General features: G+C 36.5%; 1 protein-coding gene across 3 annotated transcripts in view; it reads left to right on the top strand.

The window, feature by feature from the left end:
• Positions 1-19,257, top strand: part of SEMA3A (semaphorin 3A) — a 342,073-nt gene that overhangs the window by 307,849 nt on the left and 14,967 nt on the right. For all 3 annotated transcript variants that reach the window (XM_082760949.1, XM_082760950.1, XM_082760951.1), the window contains 4 exons: positions 5,985-6,204; positions 11,163-11,254; positions 14,017-14,058; positions 18,673-18,830. In XM_082760949.1, coding sequence (XP_082617075.1) covers positions 5,985-6,204; positions 11,163-11,254; positions 14,017-14,058; positions 18,673-18,830 — 512 coding nt within the window. The remainder of the gene's footprint in view (positions 1-5,984; positions 6,205-11,162; positions 11,255-14,016; positions 14,059-18,672; positions 18,831-19,257) is intronic.

Here is a 19,257-nt window from a genome sequence, read left to right as displayed (position 1 = left end):
CAGAAGAGTTCAGTTGACTTCAAGATCAAGATCATCTCTGCAACCTTTATGAGGATATTTTTTATTCATGTATAACTTTTGGAATGTGAAAATTATTTCTTTGATACAAGTGGAATCAGGATACGGTTGGCTTTCTGGGCTGCAAGCACATATTACCAGCTCATGTCGAGCTTCTCATCAACCAACACCCCTAGGTCCTTCTCCTCAGGGCCTTCCTTGTACTTCTCTTCTTCCTAATCCTTTCTCTTCCCAGCCTTTATTTGTGTTTAGGATTGTGTTGTCCCAGATATACGTCCTTGCATTTGGCCTTGTTGCAATTCATGAATTTCATATAGGCCCACGTCTCAAGCCTGTACAGGTCTCTCATGGATGGCATCCTTTCCCTCCTGCGTGGCAATCCCACCACACAGCTTGATTGCTTGATTGGCAAACTTCCTGAGGGTGCACTCGATCCCACTGTCCATGCCACCTGACAGTGCCAGTCCCAATACTGCCTCTGAAGAACACCACTTGTTACTGATCTCCACTTGGACACTGAGCCATTGACCACAGCTCTTTGAGTGAGACCATGCAGCCATTTCTTGTGGTCCATTTATCAAATCCATAGATGAGGCAAAGAAGGCATTAAGCACCTCAGCCTTTTCCTTATCTTTTGTAACTAAGTTTTCCCCCTGCATCCATTAAAGGACGGAGATTCTCCTTAGTCCTCCACTTTGTGTTGATGTATTTGTAAAAATATTTTTTTTGTCTTTAATGGCAGTAGCCAGATTGAGCTTCAGATGAGCTTTGGCCTTTCTAATTTTGTCCCTGCACAGTCTTGCAACATCCTTATAGTCCTCCTGAGTGGCCCACCCTCTTTTCCAAATATTATAAACCCTCTATTTTCTCCTAAACTAAAGACATAATTCTCTGTTCAGCCAGGCCGGTCTTCTTCCACACCGGCTTGTCTTTGGGCACGTGGGGACAGACCGCTCCTGCACCATTAAGATTTCCTTCTTGAAGAGTGCCCAGCCTTCCTGGACTCCGCTGCCCTTCAGAACTGCCTCCTAAGGGATTCTGCGAACCAGTGTCCTGAACAGCTCAAAGTCAGCCCTCCGGAAGTCCAATACAGTGGTTTTACTGGTCCCCTTCCTGGCTTTGCTAAGAATAGGGAACTCTACCATTTCATGCTCACTCTGCCCAAGACAGTTTCCAACCACCACATCTCCCACCAGTCCTTCTCTGTTTGTGAAGAGAAGGTCTAACAGGGCACCTCCCCTGGTAGGTTCACTAACCAGCTGCGTCAGGAAGCTATCTTCCACGCTCTCCAGAAACCTCTTAGATTGCTTTCTCAGGGCTGTGTTGTGCTTCCAGGATATGTCTGGAAAGTTGAAGTCCCCCATGAGAACAACCACTGACGATTTTGCAACTTCTGTCAGCTGCCTGTAGAACTCCTCATCTGTCTCCTCATCCTGGTTCGGTGGTCTATAACAGATGCTTGCCTTGTTGGCCTTCCCACCGATCCTAACCCATAGGGACTCAACCTTATCATTCCCAGCCTCAAGTTCCACAACATCAAAACATTCTCTAATATAGAGAGCCACATCACCACCCCTTCTGTGCTGCCTGTCCCTTCTGAAGAGTCAATAGCCAGAGATTGCAGCACTCCAGTCATGAGAGCAGTCCCACCATGTTTCCGTGATGGCAACCAAGTCATAGCCTGCCTGCTGCAAGATGGCTTCCAGCTCCTCCTGCTTGTTACCCATGCTGCTTGCATTAGTGTAGATGCACTTCAGTTGGGCCATTGCCTTCTCTTCCAGCCTTGCCATTGTTATTCCTGACACAGTTCTAACCAGCCTTGTTTCAGCCCCGTCCCCCTTCTTACCTAGTTTAAAGCCCTCTCAATGAGCCTTGCCAGCTCCTGGGCTAGGATCTGTTTTCCCCTTAGAGACCCATCTGCGGCCATCAGGCTGGGTGCCGAGTAAAGCGCCTCATTATCAAAAAAAAAAAAAATAAAATCTGTGTTGGCACCAGCCTCTGAGCCATGTGTTTATCAGGTGGGCTTTCCATGTCCTCTCTGTACCCCTCCCTGCCACCGTAGGGATAGACGAAAATACTACCTGTACTGCCGCTCCATCCACTAACCGTCCTAGTCGCCTAAAGTCCCATTTGATAGTCTTCAGGCTTCTCTCTTCAATGTCATCACTGCCAGCCTGGACTATCAAAAGAGGATAACAGTCAGAGGGGAGAACCAGGTTGGGAAGCTTTCTGGCAATGTCCCTCACCCTGGCCTCAGGGAGGCAGCAGACTTCCCTATGGGTAGGGTCATGCCGACAAATAGGGCCCTCTGTTCCCCTAAGAATGGAAGTCGCCTACAACAATCACCCTTCTTTCTTTCTTGGTGGAGGCAGTCCTGAGTTGACTTCCTCGCCCTAGGCATCCTCCTGGGTAGACTTTCTACCTCATCCACTCCTACCGGTCTCTCAAACTCCGGGGCCTCAAATCTGTTGTGTAAGGGCACCTGGGAAGGTGGGGCTGGCAGGGGGGTGCATCACCTGAGATGTCGAGCAGGGACCTGTGTGTATTCCTCCTCAACTCCTAGATCCCCAACAGCGACAGGGGAGGGAGTCCACCCCCAATTGGGGTGTCTCACCCCGGTACCTCTCCTTCAGGCCCTGCAGGGAGTTGCTTCACAAGTCTATCTGCTGCTCATACTCCCTGATATCCCTCAACCTCTCAACCTCTTCCCTGAGTTCTGCCACCAGGCCGACCAGGTCATCCACCTGCTTGCACCTCACACACACAGTCTCTCTGCCTCCCGAAGATGGCAGCAAAAGGCTCAGACACTCCCTGCACCCAGAGACCTGAATTGCTGCATTTTTGGGTGGGCAGTCAGTCTGGGTGTGTACAGACTTCCTAGAGAGAGCACTGTGCCTGGTGGAGACCATTGCAGCCTAGCTAGCAGTAGACTGCTATTAGAGGAGAGGAGTTGTTCATATGGGCATGGGGGAACTCTCTGCCCTTTCTGCTCGCCTTGCCTGCGCAAACTGCCTCACCACTCCTTTTTTGATGCGCCACATCCTGTCGCCGCACTCCCTAAGGGCAGCTTTTGAACGGCTGGGGAGGGGGCGCTTCTGGCTCCGCCTACGCCTCGTTTGCCTCCCTCTCGAGGGCTGCAGGGTTCTGGCGGCTCCCTCAAGTGGGCTCGATGCTGGAAAAATTCACCCTGCCTGTCCCGATCCTCCACTCCGCTGCAGAACATGTCTGCCCCAGAGCCAATCGCCTCGGCAAGTGGCAATCTTAACAATATATATTGTAAAATTAAATATTTATATAATATAATTTAATATTATATTACTATTAAATATTAATATAATAAATTAACATATAATTTATTATAAAAAATTATTAAATTATATGATTTAATAAATATTAAATTATATTTATTTTATTAAATATTAAATTATATAAAGTTAAATATTGTTAAGTTAAATAAATTAACAGTATATAGTTCTTGTGTGGTGATCATAGAATCACAGAGTGGTTTGGGTTGGAAGGAACAATAATGACCATCTAATTCCAACCTCCCTGTCATGGGTGTCCCACTAGATCAGGTTGCCCAAAGCCTCCTCTAACCTAGCCTTAAACACTTCCAGGGATGGGGCATCCACAGCTTCTCTGGGCAAGCTGTTCCAGTGCCTTTCCACCCTCAGAGTGAAGAAAGTTTTCCTTATATGTAATTTAAATCTACCCTCTTTTGGTTTAAAACCATTCCCCCTTGTCCTATCTCTATACACTCTGGCAAAGAGTCCCTCTCCAGCTCCTCTTTTAAGCCCCCTTTATGTACTGGAAGACCACTATAAGGTCTTTTTATTATAGAATTTTATATAGAATAATTTATATTATCTAGTTAATCATCATCTAATTAATCTCAGTAATTAGAATTGAACTGCAGTTGGAATATGAATCAAAATTTAAAGCAATTGAAGTGTGAAATTAAAAAAAAATCAGGCAATGGTTTGGACAATGATTAGAAATAGTGTATCTGATTTTATCTTAGTAATAGATCAGCACAAGAGAGAAAGAATATATAATAATAGAAAGGCTTTAAAATGTTGACATAACAAAATGGATAACAAACTTGTTTTCTGCTTAGTATGATTCATATATATTAATCGAATATCCTCCCTCTCTTCCATCCTATGTAATGGACAGTGTTGGAATTTGCTTACTAACAAATATGCCAAAAAGTGACAATTTACACTTTACATGTCCACTCTTGAAGGATCATTTTGTTGAGTATAACAACTATTCTTCTTGACAACATTGATTTTTTAATTTCATTTCTGATGAATTATTAATAATCTGGATCAAGGTGATAGCAAAGGCAATTGATTTCTTCTGCTGAGCATCCTGAAATGGCTGGATTCTTGTTTAATAAGATGTTGCCCTCTAGGTTTTTAGTTTAGTTGGAAGATACTCTATATGTGCATATAAAGGCAAATTATCTAGGGCACCTGTTTGTATTTCAGGTTCAAATGCTGCAATTACAATAATTGTCAATTGTCTTTCAGAGTCGTAGATATCTTTAAAAGGTATTTGTGTAAAGATTAGTAATGAGGTACAATCAGTTGTCTTCTTGGTATCTTTGGACTAATTATGGCTCATTTTCTTCATCCTTTCAACAGTGTTAATACATTACTAAATGGTTATTTTAAAGTAACCTTTAAGTGTTCATAAAATACTTAGAAATTTTACAGAAGAGATAGGGAGAAATGGTGGTGATCAGCCACAGTCCTTCAGTCTCCTCGTGGGAAAATAAGGTAGGTGAAAGTAGAGGAATATTTTTGTGGATACCAGAGCAATGGTTTTACCTCTTTTTCCTTTCTCAGCCTTTATATTTTTCTTACATTGGAAGAATGATGGCAAAACCCTCCTGCTTTTCACAGATTACAGAGACAAAAGTGGTTGGCCCACTCATAGCTGTATAAGGTGGCAAAGGGATTATTTATTTTAAAGAGGAATTTATTTTAAACTTACTGTTTTATTTAAGTTGGGATAAATTGTGTCTATTCTCTCCATTTACGTTAAAGGGACCCTAATGTGTAGCTCATTTATTTAATTTATTAATTAATTTATTTAATGTGTAGCTCATTGATACTGCATGTGTCACATTTAGTCAGATTAGTCAAACCCTTTGCTAACTGCACACATTAGAATATCTGTAGAGATAATTTAATGTAAGAGGATCCATGTTATCAGGACTAAATTGATGACTCAAACTCATTAAGACAATCATGAATATAAAGTCAGTAGAACAGGTTATTGTCCTGGCACTTCAGAGCTTGATTACTAGTAGAGAAACTGATTTCTAGGAGCTGCCCAGGATGGTTGTTGAGTTTCCTTCTCTGGATGCCTATCTAGTTGCCTACCAGCTCTAGGGAACCTGCTTTGGCAGAGAGGTTGACCCAACAATCTCTTGATCCCTTCTAACCCCTACAATTCTGTGATTCTGCAATTCTGTGATAACCAGTCAACTTCAGCAGAGAATGCTTTGAAACTAAGTTGAAGGCATAACTGATTAATTATCTGCAGTACAGATAAGGAAATTCTGAAATTGATTGTTTTATACTGAACAATTTTATAAAATTCAGAGTTTGTTCTTTCTGTCAATTAAAGAATAACACTAATCAGTAAATGAATGAAAATCCATTTGCACTGCATGGTAGAAACGAAAATGATTTATGAAAATCATTTACATCCTGTTAACTATATTGTTTTAAATCCAAAATGAAACAAAAAATAAAAATAGAGACCTTTAGTGGCAGAATCAACTTTTGCTGTCTGTCATGAAACAATTAGATTTCTTGTCACACTTAATTATAAACTGAAGATATGATGATTGTGATGAAATAGATTGGTAGTATCTTTCTACTCTTCAGTATTAAAATGCAAAATACTTATTTTTTTTCCTTTTTTTTTTTTTTTCTTTTTTCTTTTCCCAGTGTCCCAGTAAAACATTTGGAGGCTTTGATTCCACCAAGGACCTTCCTGATGAAGTTATAACATTTGCAAGAAGTCATCCAGCCATGTACAACCCAGTATTCCCTATCAACAATCGTCCAATCATGATCAAAACAGATGTAGATTACCAGTTCACACAGATAGTAGTAGATCGAGTAGACGCAGAAGATGGCCAATATGATGTGATGTTCATTGGCACAGGTGAGTGCCAATCTTGAATCTACACTATGTGTTCTTTCAGACATTACAAAGGCATAGATCAGATAAAATTTCATACTCTGAAAGATAAAACACTGAGTTATGTTCCAGTGATTACCCATGAAAATCTGGGGCAAGATTCAAAACTGTGTGTGGGGATCCTTTTGTTTTATACGTTTGCTGTTACAGGTTAAGGCCGTGGCCTGCATAGCTTAATTCTTTAGGACCTTTGCCAGCTGGAGTAAGATCAAACTCTTTTCAACTACGGTTATTAGGGAATTTTATTAAAAATATCTTACCTTATTAATTATAATTTAGTATTAAAATGGAGTTTTTGAGGTACCCATTTTGAAGCACATCATAAGAAATATTAACATGAATGAAGCAAGTTTCCAGGTGCGGGAAATGTCTTGTGTGCCTTTCAAGTATTTCAAATATTGCTTTAAGATGTCCAGTTCTTTAGCCAGAAGAGTAGATAATTTTACCTAAGATTCAGATAACTGGCACATAAGACATGTTTTAAGAAGATTCAGATAGAAACATGGCACTTTTCAGAAGTGCTGCAGAATGAAGCAGACTAGGCATTGCATCCAAAGTGGAAATACGCACTTGGGAAAGAGAATTTTCCCAGAAAAGTAATAACAAGAAATAGCAATGACCAGAAATTAGCTGATATGCATTTACCTTAGTTCAGTGGCTTCAGAAGGCCTATGATGATTAGTAGTTGGTGCATCTGATTCTTCGTCTTTGAAGTTTTCGTATTAGTTTGCTGTTGTTTCAGTTATGTTCAACAAAAGCATTTTAAACTTTTGTTAATAATTAGCCATTGACATCATGAATTCAAACCAAAACAACCCGACATCAACCACTTCTTTTCAGCTTTGGACTGAAAAAAAAAATGTCTGGCTCTGTTTTATGACAGTCCAATTTCTGACTTGCCTACAGTTCTGGTTCTCTAGACCTGGGGTCAGATTTCCAGAGCAATAAATTTCAAGGTCTCTTTCATGTTGATGTCTGAAATATATTATGAGGAAAACTGAGAGCTGATGAAACTTTGTGTACAAAACACACTGCATGTGTAGCAATTCAGAACATTTACTTCAGGAAGTGTAGCTTTGCAGAAAAAAAGTCCAGTGCTTTAAAGCTGTGAACTGAGTTATTAGATATCAGTGTTACAATATTTTCTTGCATAAAACACTGAAAAGTAGTTTCATATGATTTTACGCAACACATATATTTTCCATCACGCACTAAATGGTTTAATGCAATCTACAATTGGCAGTTTTGTGCCTTTCAACAAGTCTTCTATGACCTGATTCAGCCCACAAAAATATTAATGACAGTACTCCCCTTGGCTTTGGCAGAAGGAAACAATCCATTCAACATCTAGGGTAGGATGTAGAACAAACATAAGGAGCTGATTTATGTCTACCTCTGGAAGTGGTAGTTATCTCACCAAGGTTTGGCATTCAGTCTAAAAAAGATGCCTTGATTTCTGCAAGTGAGAAAGATAAGTATTTCCAGAAAGAGGTTCTTTGTGCTTTCTTCAAGACTTCTATTAGAGTAACACAAACAGTTATGTAGAAGTTCCTGTCTGTTTTCAGGCAGTACAGGAAGACTTGCTTAAACCTGAAACACAACTTTTAGACAGTTATCATTATGTATGGTGGTTTTTATCTAAATCAGTCAGGTGAGGTCTCCCTCTGAAGAAGCCTCAATCTCTAGCTTTTACATTTGATTTGGAAATTCAGACACTCAGTTCTCTAAACCATTAATACTCAGCTGTTTGGTGAGTGTTCTGCATCCCATACAATTTGGGATGCTATTTGTGCCCCAAAACTGCAAGAAAAATATTGAAAGGTTATTGCTTGCACTTGCCAAAAGATGTTTCAGCACCAAAAATACAGTTTTGTGAGTGTTAATGCTTCTGGAAATACTACCATTGTCAATATAAATTGTTCTTTTTCCAGGAGAAGGTTATTCCAGGAGGAGGTCTTATCCCTAATGAGAAAAGAATAGGTGTTAAAACACCTGTGCTTGGAGCTGGTGCTTAAAAGATACTCTACACTGCTCTGAGAAAACTGTCCTTACTGCAGTTTTCAGACTGAGGCATCTTCCATGCAGGGGCACAATAAGAAAGGAAGAACTAAGGCCCTGTCTGGCTTGTTGCCACAAAACTGCACTGAGCTGCATTGAGCTGGCTGGTCAAAGTAAAAGAAAGCAAAAACAGATACACAATCAGCACATACTACATCTTCCCCAAAGAGCAAACTGGGGAGTAGCTTAGGAATCCTAGTCACAGTGCAATTTCCTACTTGATGACCTATGACAAAACCAGAATTAAGCTCTCTGGGACATGACTGGATTTTTCTGTTCAGGTCTGTCCCATCAGATTAGATAAATTTATCTGTATTGCTGTTGCAGCAATCTCCATTATTCCTTCATTCTGCTGAACTTCAGTATGTTGAGGATTTTTTTTTCTTTTCCTTCCATTGAATAACTGATAATAATTGAACACAACATAATTAATAGGCATCCAGTGTGGTCACATTTTCCTTTCCTGTGGGTGAAATCTTCAGTCAAACAGTTTCTTTCCCACTGTGATTGCACCAGAGTGTTTCACAGTGGAAAAAAAAATCATATCAGAATGCTTGAAATTATATCAGGAGAAAAAAAAAAAAAAAAAAAAAAACAAAAAAACAAAAAAAAAAAAAACACACAAAAAAAACAGGATTTAAGATACGCACTTAATGCATATCCTGAATGTCTGATGTTTAGGATCATTTGGCACAGTCAAGGTACATCTGTCAGTAAAGCAAATTAATAACAGTAATCTTATCTTACTCGGCAGAGCCTATTGATCCTAAAGGAGAAGCCTGATTCCATTTGTGTGAAATTGTTTGAAACTCTACTCTGTAAAACCTGATGTAGAACTGAGATAAAGCTCCACTTCAGTACCTTTGGCCTGACCAGAGTTTCCATAGTGATTACTTTTGGCCTCAGAGGCCTTCTCTGGCATCAAGTGATAGTAATTGTTGTAAAATTCAGTTAAAACACAGATTTCTTTTTGAAACATTTTGTTGGGAACTCATGTCTACTCAGTGCCCTACTCAAGTTCACAATATCAGTTGTGCTGTTTCTTCAAAAATGCCCCTATATTTCTAGAATATGGAATTTGATGGACTGTGACTGAGGACAGACATAGCCCAACACAGAATACAACCATGATAAATTACTGCACTGTACTGTCATATTTATTAGATCACAGTTCTCTCTTTTACCCATATATTTTCCTCAAAACCACAGTCATCAAATTATCAAGATAATTAAGGAAATGAACTCAACCATTATATTACAAATATAACTAATGCTAAATTATCTGTTGTTCTCCATTAATTGTTGTAGGTTTTACTTCTTGTTTTAAAGTTCATGTTGCATTTGTTCTGTAGTGTTCTCACTGCTTCTTGAATTAAATGTATTCATTTTGTAGTAGTAACCATAATGAAAACCGCTTCCAAAAACAACTTACCTAATATCTTTTCTAGCTTAATTTGTACATGTAGCTACCTAAATAAAGCTAAATATATATTAATTTAGAAAGAACTGTTTTCTTTTCTTTTAAAACAAAAACTATGAATTTGTGACTAATGAAAGAAAACAGTGATGCAGATATTATGTAGGAAAAAAAAATATATTTTCTAAACTTCTAAAAAGATAAAATTTCATATAAAGAAGTTGAAATACCAGAATTTTCTCACAAGATCATTTGCTTTTAAGATGCTTAAGTTAAAAAAATAACATTTTCACACTATGAAATGTGTTTCAGTTTTACCTGTATTTTTCAGTTTTGAAGTGAGTTGTCATCTTTTTCATTAGAAGTTTCAACATATATATATATATTAAAATTATGTTTTGACTTTGTGTTTTTATAACTTAATGCTTGTTTTAAGAATGCTGATCTTTATAGTTCTGTTATTTTGAGAATATTATCCATTTTAATATACCTTGTATCTTCATAAACTATTAATAAATGTCCTTAGGGATGTCATTGTTATTCCTATATTTACATGGTACTACATTTGATTGGTTAAAAAGAAAAGTCACATCCAGAGTTATTGCCATTTCAGAGTCTGCAGTGATTAAATCATTTTTTTCCCCCTGATTTCTGGGAATTTCAAGTCTTGGTATTGTGCAGTTTAAAGCCACTTGCAACCCCCCTCCCCTCCCAGGAATATAAATGGATATAGTGCTAAAATACTGGCACACACCTATTGCTAAAACAGAAGATACAAGTTGATTGCTTTTTACCCCTCACCTAAAATACACAGAGTAATATAGACGCCTTAAGGGGCTTATATATCTTAGGTACTTTGTTTGACACAGGGAAGATCATATGTACTTAAGAGATCTAACAGCTTCATCTATCTAGCAACATTTGTCCAGATGTTTTTATATCCATACTGAGCCTTCTGACAACATCTTCACTTGCATTTTAAGAATGACAAACATCATACTTCAAAATGGACAATAAAACATGGCTGAGTAAAGTTACTGCATTTCCTTCCTCAATTAAGTGACTGAAACATCTGTCATTTTATACTGTCATTTAAATAGTATTTCAGTCCTGCTCATTCTTTAACAGTTAAAGTAGTATTTCTCTTCTTGTTAATTTTGTTGAATCTTGATATTAAAAAAAAAAAAAAAACTACGGAAATTCTTTCTTTCTTTCTTTCTTTTGTTCTTTCTTTCTTTCTTTCTTTCTTTCTTTCTTTCTTTCTTTCTTTCTTAATAGCAGTATAGTATGTGATACAAAAGTGCAGTGATATGTGGCTTGACAATCTTTATATGTGAAATAATTACATATAAGAGCCTATGATTACTCTGATACATACAGAAGTAGGCTTCATAAACACCTGAAAACTTTTTTTTCTTTTTCTTTTTTTTTTTTTTTCTTTTTCAAGATATTGGAACAGTTCTTAAAGTGGTTTCAATTCCTAAGGAGACTTGGCACGAATTAGAGGAAGTCTTGCTGGAAGAAATGACAGTCTTTCGGGTAAGTGCAGCTAAATTTCAAGTGTCAAGTTGTAGATTTCTCTGTGGACAGCTGCAAACTGAACTTCTTGCAATCTAGCCAAGGGATAGCCTGGCATACCCCTCTAATTAGCTTGCCATTTGCAAACCCAGACACTAGTCAAAATAAACCTTGGAACTTTCAGTGTTAGCTGGAGGTTAACGATATACAAAAAAAGTTATTCTAGCCTCTTGTTTTGTGGTTTAAAATGTAAATGAGTATCTATGAATCTGAGAGACATTACATGCAGTACTTAGATAAGTATATGTGCAAGTTTGTCAATAATGCCTGTCTCTTTTGTCTCTTTTCTCCCACAATACAAGAATTGTGTAGAAGTCTAAACTCTTATTTAATAGTTAAACGCTATTTAGATTATCGCATAACATAACTTTTATGAAAAACACTGAGCTGCGCAGTTTTCTTATTCTTAATAATCTCAGAAACAAAGAAAGTGTTCATGTTTTCAAAAGTGACTTGAGACCCTTGTTTTCAGTGTTTGACACAAGACACCGTGAACATTCCCTAATTGTTAACACTTTTCATGAAAACGAATCTCTTCTAGTTTTTCTGTCTGGGCCACCTAAAAAAATACAGCATCCTTATAGGCACTCCCACTAGTGGAAGCCAAGTAAACCTTTCAAACACTTTCCAGACAGATCCCAGGGCCGTCTCTATTTTGTACACAACAACAAATCACTTACTTTTTGTCTGTGCTGTTTTACGGCACTATTTAACATTCCACAGACTTCTGAGGGGCTGTTACGTGTACAGGAGCACTGAGTTCATGTGATGGCATGAAGATGATGTGTACATGGTGGGCAAGCCCTTAAAGCCCTTATCACATGGTGTCCCTGCAGGTGTTCTCCCGAGGGCAGAACAGAGACCACTATTTTGAGCCCTGAAAAATGGATATCTTTGTTTTTAAGGTCCACTTTTTTTTTTTTTTTTCTTGCCCCCCTTTTACTTTTCTTTCAGCTGAAAATAAAGTAAAAACTATGAGAAGAAAATGAAGCAAATAATTTGTGGTTCCCAGCTGTCTGTCTTTCTTATACATGTAAAAGTCATTACATTAATGCAGGGTAATTTGGCAATTGTTGATAATGTACAAGTCTCTTCCCCAAATCAAGTAGAAAGTGCCAAGCTAAAGGAGATCAAATAAATATAAAAGTGAAGGAAAGGAAATAAATGGAATTAAAGTTTTCTTTCAAAAAGACTTTACAGAAGTGCTATGGAAAATGGCAAATTCAAATTTAGTATTTTATTTTACTTATGTATTTATTCGTTGCACAAAGAGATTTTGGTGTTCTGATTTACTTGAAAGCTCATTTATCTCCTTTGGCATACATTTAAGACTTAAAGAGGGCATTAACATACTGCAGTGTAATAAGCAGAATTTGTCTGCATAGGATCAAATATCTTTCAATGTATTTTGAAATACATTTTCAATAGATTTTAAGTATACCTTAAGTGCATCAAAAAGAATGGATTTTGTTGCTTAAACAGCAATGTCCTGAGTACAATGCTTTTCATTTATAATTCCACCAAACTGAACGACTTCCATATCTTTTACATTGATAACATGTCTCTTTTAACCCCATTTGTGCAATATTTCTCTGAACAGCTGAGCAAACAAACCAATGAGTTCAATTTTCATTCAAATGTTACACTTAATTGATGCTTTTTAATATAAGGTATATTAACCCATTTAGTAATGCAGGTCCACATGCTTAACATCCACTGAACCATACCAAATTCTCTCAGGATAAGCAAGTTGAAAGCTACATAAGTGTGAAAGCTTAATAAGTACTTTATTATTTTACATAACCAAAACCATGATGCATGAGATCATTAGTAAATTTTCAGATGGAATGAAGTGCATACAGAACTGACTTGCAGACTTCATAACAAATCGATGCCATTTTTACTCTCTGGAGAAAATCCATTCAAGCAGCTGGGCCTAAAACATATAAATAATATATCTTTAATAGATCTAAATATACTTACTCTGCTAAATATTTGCTACAGTCTGTTATATAAGAAAGTAGATAGTAGTCTGATACAGATAAATGTAATTAAGAGTAGATACAGCCAAGAGAGGAATAACTCTCCTAGTGACCCACTTGGTTGATTAAATAATGGATATGCCAGCATGGGAAACAAACAAACAATAAACAAAACTTCTTGTATGTTTTCATTCTGAATTCTGTAAATATGAAGAACTTTATTTTTTTGTTTCATGTGAATAGTGCAGCACAGTCAACAAGATTATTCTTGTGATTATAGTTTGTTCTTACAAGAAAAGATTTTGCAGATTTTTTTTTCACATTTATATGGTTAAAAAGTATTATTTATTTCAGTATTATAATCTTAAATATGTAGTATATATATTTTGTTTTAGACATTATTATTTTTATATTTTCTAGGAGGTTATTTAAATGCAGCTTTAATATTAAAAGATTAATTTAATTTCAAAATGTGAAACTAGTAACAAAGTAATCACTTTGAAATGGTAACAATGATTTAAAACAATATGTCTACAATAAACATAACATGAGAGATACGTACACGCATTCTAATTCACTTATAACTTGAAAATATTCCACTGCAAAAGACAGCAAGAAGGACCATTACTAAAGAATGTGTAGTTTAATTTCAGGTTTTCTAACTTAGTCAAATAGTGTTCTACCAGAACTTCTGTATTTATAGAGCTCATTTTATATTTTAACTCTTTCCCCCCTCCCCAGGAACCCACTGTTATTTCAGCAATGAAGATTTCCACAAAACAGGTACTATATGCACAAACTTTAAATCACTTTTAAATATTTATTGGCCTCTGTCTTTTAGAGACAGTAACTTGGCAGTCAGTAGGGATATATTAATTACAGCAGCAGCACCCCATGCCTTTACATAAACATCAGTAGTTTCTCAGGAAAATGTGACATGCAAAGGTGAAAGGAAAATCCTAGTTTGTGGTACTTACTGGTAAGGTGGAAACTAAACACAAATTAACCAGCTGGAGGATCTCAAGAAAAAATTCCACATATTAAATCTCATGACAGAGAAACTGTTCTAAAGGAGTGACCAAACTTGTTCCCTTGCTTTAATGGAACCAGTTCTACTCTGTAGCGTTGGTAGCAAATTCTACCAAAGCCAATGTTATAAATGGAAATTCAATTCACATGACAGAGATCCCTGGCTCTAGTTAGGCATGGAAGTAATGTTGGAAGAAAGTATCACCAGAAGAGATTATTACCAGAACCACTTCTGATCCCAGCAGAAAAGAGGTAGTGGAATACGAAGAAGCCCTAGGATGAACAAAGTGCAGAATGGTCTCTGTGAAGAGACACAAAATAAATAAAGACTTTTCAGTCTCTAAAATGGTGTAGTTTACAAACAGGCAGGGACGTGATGCTAAGGACAATACAGCATGGTAAAATCATGAATTGCATGGTGTTCCTTTCCCTCAGAGGCTAATCAGACAGCTATGTAAAATATGCAAAAGAAGATACCTTTTGACACAACACACTCTCTGGAAATGACCATGGCACACAGTTTTACAAATCCTATGGTGGATGCAAAAAGGAATTAGAACCACTGATGGGAGAATGTACCAAGGAGCAGTAAGGATAACAATGTTGTTTCTGCATCAGAAAGCCCTTAAGATACTGATCATTGCAGACTGTGGGAGTCTACTGGGGCTACTTAGTCTACTTAAACTAGATATGCATTGCTTCAGTTCAAAATAAATAAGTATGTAAATTAAATGTTGTGCAAATACCAGTTACTTGTTCACACTCATTAATTTTTCCATGAATGTCATTCTCAGTAAAAAGGAGATTTGGTATTACTTGCAGGTTTATGTGCACTGAAAGATGTATGTATTCTAAATAAGATTTAGTTAATTTAATTCTCTATTCACTATTAAACAGAAGTTGAATTCACTGTATATAGGAAAGTTGTCTGAAAGCATTCGTGTATTTGACAGAAAACATTTTGTTTGGGGCCACTTTTCTGACATAGTTTATCACCTAAAACAACAAAAATGGCAGGACACACACACACACAAAAAAAGTGCCATTGCATACTGAGATATTTAAAAACAAACCTGTCAAGTTGTATATGTGTTCACTTCATACCAAAATGTTCTGCTTTGGATTATTTTTATAAGTACATTCCCTTAAAGCAGCCAATCATATTTGATAATGAGACATATATTTTAGTACAATCTCTTCTTCAAAGTGTCTTTAGTTATTCAGGAGAGATTATGATTTTCTCCGGGTCTTTTGAAAACAAATGTACACTACTAAAATTGTCTAAAGCTAAAAAAGAACATAAAACACAAGTTAATCAGGCACAGTTAAGCTCATGAAAAATCAACCAGCCTCAGGATAAAATGACAGAATTATGATACAGTATGACAAGCTTTTGGCAATGTGTCTCTGTATCAAATAAGTATTTGGCAACATGTTTCCATTTTATATTTAGGTTTTCAAAATACTGTAGTTTTACAGTTCAAACACTTACTCGTGTTCTGATAATCACAGTGTTTTTCATATAAACAGCACTATAACTTCATGCATTGTAGAAAGCAGAAGCATGAAATGCAAACAGTAAAAACAGCAGGTCCTGTTGAATACATTTAAGGACATCACTTTATTTTATTTTCATCACTACAATTCTTTTATCTTAACTATAAAAGCATGGTACATGGTACCTCATTTTTAAAATTCTTCCTAAGTTCTTCTATTTTTTAAATTATTATTATTATTTTTTCTTTTTTAATTGCAAAATTCTCACCTATCTCTTCCTCCAAATGCTAGGGAAAGATTTTGGGAAGCACAATACAGCAGAGAAATCATTGGATTGCTTAAAATGTTAGTCTAGTCTTCCCAGCTTCTCTGGAGTAATGATACTTCTGCAAGGATTTTTAGAAGATTTATTATTATTATTATTATTATTATTATTATTATTATTATTATTATTTCTCTCTAGTTTGATCTGTTAATCAGATGATTCATTAAATTAAAAAGCACGTGGGAGACACTTTTTGCCCAAGAAGTAGTTTGTCTGTGTATGGCAAAAGAAAGTCAGACCATTGATGCAAAACATTCTATTCCTACTTTCTGAATTTCTTACTGCCTGGATTTATATATTATTAGTGTCCAGAATAATGATCACCAGCTGGAGTCTAAAAATATAATGAGAAGAGCAGCAAACAGATCAGCAGCCTTCAGGCTGTGTGGCACCTAAAACACATGCTATAGTTCAGTGACTGAACTTTATGAACTTACTTACAAGGAGTAGAGATTTTAAGTAACCCTATTCTGGCCTCTTTTTTTTTTTTTTCTTTTTTTTTCTTTTTTTCTTCTGTGTTTCTGGTAATTCTCTAATTCTAAAGACATTTATTAGAAATTAGAGAGGGCTATTTTACAAAATGAAATTGGTTACATGGGTATGTAAGAAACCATTACACCATACTTCTTTATTTTCCCATATGCATTCTCTGGGTTCATTTTTATATTGGCTACACACATTGCTACACACACACATATATACACACACATATATATTAATGCCTCAATTACATAGGACCCAGATCAATACCATCTGGACATTTAAGATACTTAAGTGAAGCTCTAATTTGACCTATGCTGCCTCTATAATCAGTAAAGAGAAAAGGCATCCCCCGAGAAATGATTAGGTCACCTATGATTTGAATTGCTGCTCTTTTTACTGCAGAATGTACCCCTAAGCTGGGAACTTCATTAAGTGACTTAAGTTAAAGAAAATCATCCCTTCATGTCTGTTGCCTGTCATCTGCTGCTCAAGGATACACTAGCTGGGGACTGCTACGTACAATGAAGGCTTTGTGGAGAGATATGAGTGGTCAGAGATTGTTGCCCAGAAGGGCGTGGTTTTACAGCCCAGCTACGGTACTATAATGGATGGAAGCAGCTGCTTAAATAGGGCTTAGTTTTCAATTTATTGGTGAATTTTCTTTTGGATATTTCTCCTTGACATATTTTCCTTGAAAAACTACTGATGTTTACATGAAGGCAAGGGATGTTTCTGTTACAGTTCATATGTCTGTAAAAACTGCCAAACTGCTGTCTCTCAAATAATTTAACACCTTCTTTGAACGCTTTCAGTTTTCTGTCTCCTGGTCTCCAGTGCTCATCATTTACAATAAATAGGTAATCTCAGCCACCTTCCATCCCTGAATTTCCTGGAATTGGTACCTCTGGGACATCCCAATGCAGGAGATAAAGAATTTTGATATTTCTTGAAAACCTATTTTTTCATACCAGATATATTTTCTAAGACAGAAAAAATGAATACAAATATGCATTTTCTTGGTGGGATTTGTTGGAGTGACTCAAAAGAGAAGTGTTAATTGCTCCATCATGGGTGCTGGACAGCTTTTGATAGAAAAGTGTCAGTGTTTTAAAAACAGAAGGATTACACCATGCTATTTTTATATATCCATTTATTTTGTTTTATTCTATGTATCTCAGAATTAAGTGTATTTGCTTACTACACTCATACTTGTTTGCTTTGTGAATTAGTGTTAAGCTGAAATATGTCTGGACTTTCATATGGGTTTAGTAGTTGTTTCCTCATGCCTCTCTTGGGACCAGCCTCCCAAATGGACCACCTGGATTTGATATCAAAGAGCAAACTGAGAGAGACAAGATTTTCTGTTGTGACACGCTACAAATGGTACCTCATTTTGTTTGCATCACTTTTTTCTTTTGCAGCTCCTCTCTACCTTTGAACTCCATCTTTCATTCAACATTGTTTTTTATCCAAATATAAGTATGCCATCTTCCCTCATTAAATATATGTTTTAATGAAAATGTGTGACCTGCAGAAAAGAGTATGAAGAATCAGAATTACTAGACATGCAAAGAAATGCATGCGTGGCAGAACTTCCAAGCTGAAATGTATCAGCATCTGTCTAAAATAGTTTACTTTAGAAGTCCCCCTGCACATACACAAATCTAAGTCTTACATAGGAAATGGAAGTGAAAGCTGCCTATTTGTTTATTTATTTATTTTTAAAAATGAAAACCACAATAATATTCTTCATTGTTTTCTGTCACTGATTGTAGCACTATCCAGTAAGGGGATCTGAATACAAGGAAAGAAAAGAAAAAAATACAATATTATTTTTTCTTCTTAGAGAAGCCACTGAGAGTTTCCTTTAAAAAATCAGTCATTCCTATTTGATTTTTTAACCAGAGGACAATTCTCATTCCTTTAGTGTATAACAGGATCTCCATCCCTTTTTGCATTTGTTGTTTTACTGTAAATATTTTAGGCTTTCCTAGCAAAAAAACTGGTAATTTGCAATTTTATTTATTTATTTGTTTGTTTATTTATTTATATTTTTGTTACAGCAACAGCTCTACATTGGCTCTGCCACTGGAGTTTCACAGCTTCCTTTACACCGCTGTGATGTGTATGGAAAAGCATGTGCTGAGTGTTGCCTCGCGAGAGACCCTTACTGTGCCTGGGATGGTTCATCCTGCTCACGTTACTTCCCCACTGCTAAGAGGTAGGGACAGTTTCAGATATCTGCATGGTTTGCTATTTGTTTTAACTGATGATCTCAATATGACCAGAGGGCTTTGGAGATTTTTCATGGCATGGTTAAGTGGAGTCTTTTCTATTCCAAAGAAAACATAATCGTGGGAGCTACGAGCAATATGAAGTCTTGGCTGATTTAAAGTGAACACTGCTACTTCTTTGGTTGGCTTAAAAACTGTTGTAAAAAAAAGTCAAAATATTCAGAGAATATTGTTTCTGAAATGTATTTGTAACTTTCTATTCAGTAATAAACAGGAAAGAAATTGACTTTCTGTAACATTAGGAGGGGTGTTGATATAAAATAATAACAATAAAAAAACACTACTCAAACAACTAAATAATCCTACATTTTCATACGTTGTAATTCAAAGAAAATTTGTCTAATTTGTTTTGAA

Source organism: Aythya marila (assembly GCF_965140915.1).
Source record: "Aythya marila genome assembly, chromosome: 1".
NCBI classification, from domain to species: Eukaryota; Metazoa; Chordata; class Aves; order Anseriformes; family Anatidae; genus Aythya; species Aythya marila.
This window is presented reverse-complemented; position numbering and strand designations above follow the sequence as displayed.